Here is a 4,651-nt window from a genome sequence, read left to right on the forward strand (position 1 = left end):
AAACGGCACTGTACACACGAAGAGAGTACCATACACCTAGGCTTTTTATGTTTGATGCTCCAAGTTGGTTAAATACAAAAATCACTACATTTTATTTTCATTTTCTAGAAAGTATATTTTTTTTTGACAGAAGTGCCTCTTTCTATGCTAGAAACTTCCAATAAACTGCAGAATGGTGAGAACTACATTTATAAATGAGTGTTCATATCAAAGGGATATATATTACATCATTTTTTTGTGTGATTGCTCCTGAGCCCTTCCTTAGCACACACTCTGAGAATTACAACGAATTCTTGAAATCCTGAAGGGATGACCTTGTTATGCTAGGCTTTAAGATACATTTTTAAACAACAAGCCTTCCAATTAAAAACGAAAAGAAATTAGAAATAAGTGTTTGTGGGAGGAAATCACATCGGTAAATCCAAGATGAAATAATACAGGAAAGTTGAGAGTTAAAAGGGGTATGTTAATTTGCTTAAGGATAATTTCTTATAGATAAGGTAACATTAACACAAAAATATCAGCTCCTGGGAGAAAGGGATTTTTGTCTGTTTATTGATATGGCCCTGTTTCTAGACTATTTAGCACAGATGAGAAGTCCAGAATGTTGACTAAAAGAAAGATTGGATCCCCAGTCATACAAAATACATCTGTGATGTTGTGTGTGCTCAGCACTGCCAATCAGGAATGTGGAAACAGCTCAGATTCTAGCACATGCTAGATTTTCAATATAAAAATGAAAAATACAAAGCCTTGGTGGTCCAATGTCCACCAAGTGGCATGGAAAAGCCAGGTATATAAATAGCTCTGGCACAATGGGATAAATGAAGAAAGAAAAGAGTTACATATAAGTATTATCAGTCCACAGACTGGCTGAAAAAGCTCCAAATAACACTTGAGCACTTATGTGAAAAGATGAGCAGAGACGGCAAAAGAGGACCAGCAGCCGAGGCAAAATGCAGAAGTGTCATAGTTCACAGAGCTTTTGAAGAACAATACACTATGGATTTCAAACTTTCCCACTGTCAGCTGTAGCAAGAAATACATAGAGTTTACTTAACTGAAACAAGTTTCATGAAATAACATTCAGCTTTACTCGTTTTATGCATTTAATATTTTCTATTCTTTTAAAAACTATGTACCCCGCCCCCCCTCCTCTACTGCAGTGGTTCGGATTTAATCCGTTTGAGGTGGGACAGGGGCATAGATAGGTGTGTTGTTGTTGTTTTTCAAACTCCACAGAGGACTGTAATGAGCAGCCAGGACTGAGAGCCCTTAGAAGTACAGCTGAGGATGTGAGTTGAGGTGAATAACCCTATTCCATCAAATGACAGGTTAGCGAGAATGGGGTGAAGGAGCTTTCCCCAAGATAAAAGGAATAAAAGGCCCACTGGTTAAACAGACAGAGTTCCTCACTACAAGAAAATAGTCAGTTTCCTTCTATGTGATGTTATTTTTAGCAGAGAAAAATGGGATTCTCACCTTCTTAAGAACACGCTCACATAGACATCACACATATTCAAAATACAGTTTACTTCTACGGTGAACGGCAGAGGTGTGAGATGAACAGCTGAGGGCTGACTGCCAGAGGGGAAGGGGGTCCCATCTTGCCCAGACACAGGGGAAAGCAGAGCGGCAGTGGGAAGCGGTCACGGGGGATGAAGGACTGTTGTGGGGGGGGGGGGGGGCAGGTACTGTAATTGGCGACCAGACTACACCTGGCGATGGGCTTCAGGGCACCTGAACCCTTCCCAAGGCTTAATTCTCGAATAAACCACAGAAATGAGCAAGTAACTATTCCCCTGAAAGAAAAAAAAAGAGCCCGAAAACCGAATTCTCGGGCGGCCTGAAGATCCCCGGTGCCCTGGGCGGTGGGGCACTGAGAGCCGAGCGCCCGCTCGCCGGCCCAACCGCTCCGGTAATTCGCGGTCTCCCTGCGATCAGAACCAGGGTTTGACGTTCTCGGGGGTTTTTCCTTCGTCCCACTTACACCTGCCTTGCCCCCTAAGGCCACTCAGGACAGAAGAGAAACACTTGCGGTGCAGTTTCTAAATCTCAGGTAGGAGAGAGCGTTAGGGGCCCCGACCGCCCAGGTGAGGTGCCGCCGGGGTTCCGCGGGGATAAAGCCTGGGAAGCGAGCAGACGGCGCCACGTGGGTTCAGAGTGTTGAGTGGGCGTGTCCACTTCTGGAAGGGAGAGGGGGCCGGAGGGCACCGCGGCCCGGGGGACGGCGGGGGAGCGTGGAGAATCGCAGACTGCGGGGCCGCTGCGTGGGAAGGGGGGCCCGGGACGCCAAGGACGAGACTGGAGCGCAGGTCCCGGGCGGCGGGCGGCAGGCGGAGCGCGAACTACAAGTCCCAGAAGCCCCCGCTCCCCGGCGCCCGCGCCGCGCCGCGCAAGGCCCGCCGGGAGCCGGCCGCAGCGGCCAAGATGTCGCAGCCCAAGAAGAAGCGGAAGCCCGACTCGGAGGAAGGCGGCTGTGGCGGAGGGGAGGGCGCCGCGGGGGAAGATGGCGGCGAGGCGGGGGCGGCCGCCCCGCCGCGACGTCGGTGCGCCTGGCGGGAGCGGGACCGGCTGTACTACGAGTGCTACTCGGACATCACGGTGCACGAGGAGATGCTGGCGGACCGCACGCGCACCGACGCCTACCGCCAGGGCATCCTGCGCAACGGCGCGGCGCTGCGGGGCAAGGCGGTGCTGGACGTGGGCGCGGGCACGGGCATCCTCAGCCTGTTCTGCGCGCAGGCCGGCGCGCGGCGCGTGTACGCGGTGGAGGCCAGCGCCATCTGGCAGCAGGCCCGGGAGGTGGTGCGGCACAACGGGCTGGAGGACCGCGTGCTCGTGCTGCCGGGCCCGGTGGAGACGGTGCAGCTGCCCGAGCCGGTGGACGCCATCGTGAGCGAGTGGATGGGCTACGGGCTCCTGCACGAGTCCATGCTGGGCTCCGTGCTGCACGCGCGCGCCCGCTGGCTGCGGGAGGGCGGCCTGCTGCTGCCGCTGTCGGCCGACCTCTTCCTGGCGCCCGTCAGCGACCACGCGCTGGAGCTGCGCCTGGGCTTCTGGGACGACGTGCGGCAGCTGTACGGCGTGGACATGAGCTGCCTGAAGGGCTTCGCCACGCGCTGCCACATGGGCCACTCGGCGATCGTGGTGGAGGAGCTGAGCGGCGAGGACGTGCTGGCCAAGCCGCAGCGCTTCGCGCACCTGGACCTGGCGCGCGCCGGCCTGGAGCGCGAGCTGGCGGCGGGGGTGGGCGGGCGCTTCCGCTTCCGCTGCTACGGCTCCGCCCCCCTGCACGGCTTCGCCTTCTGGTTCCAGGTGACCTTCCCGCCGGGGGACTCGGAGCCGCCCGTGGTGCTGTGCACGTCGCCCTTCCACCCGGCCACGCACTGGCGGCAGGCGCTGCTCTACCTGGACGAGCCGGTGCCCGTGGAGCAGGACACGGACGTCTCCGGGGAGATCACGCTGCTGCCCTCGCCGCTCAACCACCGGCTGCTGCGCGTGCTGCTGCGCTACCGGGTGGGCGACCAGGAGGAGAAGACCAAGGACTTCTCCATGGACGACGAGCACTGCCTGGTGGCCCCGCTGCCTCCCGAGGAGGCGGCGGCCGGGCCCGCGCGGTAGAAAGGGGACGCCCCCACCTCCCCGCTGCAACGAGGGGCCTTTGCTCCTGCCTGCCTTTGCCCCCCTGGCTCCAGGGGAGGGAGAGTGATTCACTCTCACCTGGAGGAGATTCTTCTATTTTTAGAATGACCCTGATGCCCCCAGCGAGGGAAACAGCGAGTTTACGAATAGGCTTTTTAAGCTCAAAAGTATGTGGTATACCAAGCACTTGTATTTCTGGTTTTTGTTTGTTTCATGAAAAAAAAAAAAAAACACGAAATAAAATGTCACTTTATGAAGGTTCGTGCACAGTCCTGAAATCTCACACCTTCTCTCAGCCTGAGGCCAGGGAGACAGGTAAACGTTTAGAGTTAGACTCCGCAAGCTTCCAGGATAACTAGACTCTCTCTCCAGAGCCCTCCTTTCTTTTTCTGAATTCCCTCCCTTCCCTGTGGCCTCCGCTACAGGACTTCTTCCTGGTCTTTTAAATAAGCTTTACTACTGGCCATGGGAGGGGGGAGACTGAGAAAGCAGTTTAAACAGCCCTGTTCTCATTACACTTACTACTTCCATAAGGCGCTAAAGTCGATGAACACGTTAAATAGGTTTTATATATAACTGTACAACCTACCTGAGGAATCGAGAAAGGCCTGAAAGTGAAGTAGTATAGTTGTTGTGTTTTTTTTTATTCTTGGCTGTACGATTAAGATTTAACCAAGAAACTCTTCCATGTATTTTCCACAATACATTTTTGTGTGATGTTATGGAACGGGCTGCAAGAGGACATTTCAAAACCTGACTCAGGGCCTTTTCATCACCATGGGTAAATCATTTAAGCTCACTGACTAAGAAAATATTTTCCCAGCTTGACAAGTTCACTGGTCCTCTAGGCTCCCTCACTTAGGTGGATCATGTGACTTGGCCTACTTACCACCAAGTGAAAATTCCCTTTTTAGGGTTTATCTTTTTAGCTCAGCCAAATGTGAAAGCTGTGAATTTAGGGAAGTCATTTGTAACGTGTGAGTCATGTTATCAAATTTATCTCACC

General features: G+C 53.4%; 1 protein-coding gene across 1 annotated transcript; it reads left to right on the plus strand.

Annotated features, from left to right (window-relative positions):
- The first annotated feature begins 2,430 nt into the window (after positions 1-2,430).
- PRMT6 (protein arginine methyltransferase 6) lies at positions 2,431-4,126 on the plus strand. Its single transcript, XM_016213124.2, has one exon. It carries the CDS (start codon positions 2,431-2,433, stop codon positions 3,622-3,624), a length of 1,194 nt encoding a protein of 397 aa, XP_016068610.2. The 3' UTR covers positions 3,625-4,126.
- The last annotated feature ends 525 nt before the right edge of the window (positions 4,127-4,651 follow it).

Source organism: Miniopterus natalensis, chromosome 19, assembly GCF_054644295.1.
Source record: "Miniopterus natalensis isolate mMinNat1 chromosome 19, mMinNat1.hap1, whole genome shotgun sequence".
Lineage (NCBI taxonomy): Eukaryota > Metazoa > Chordata > Mammalia > Chiroptera > Miniopteridae > Miniopterus > Miniopterus natalensis.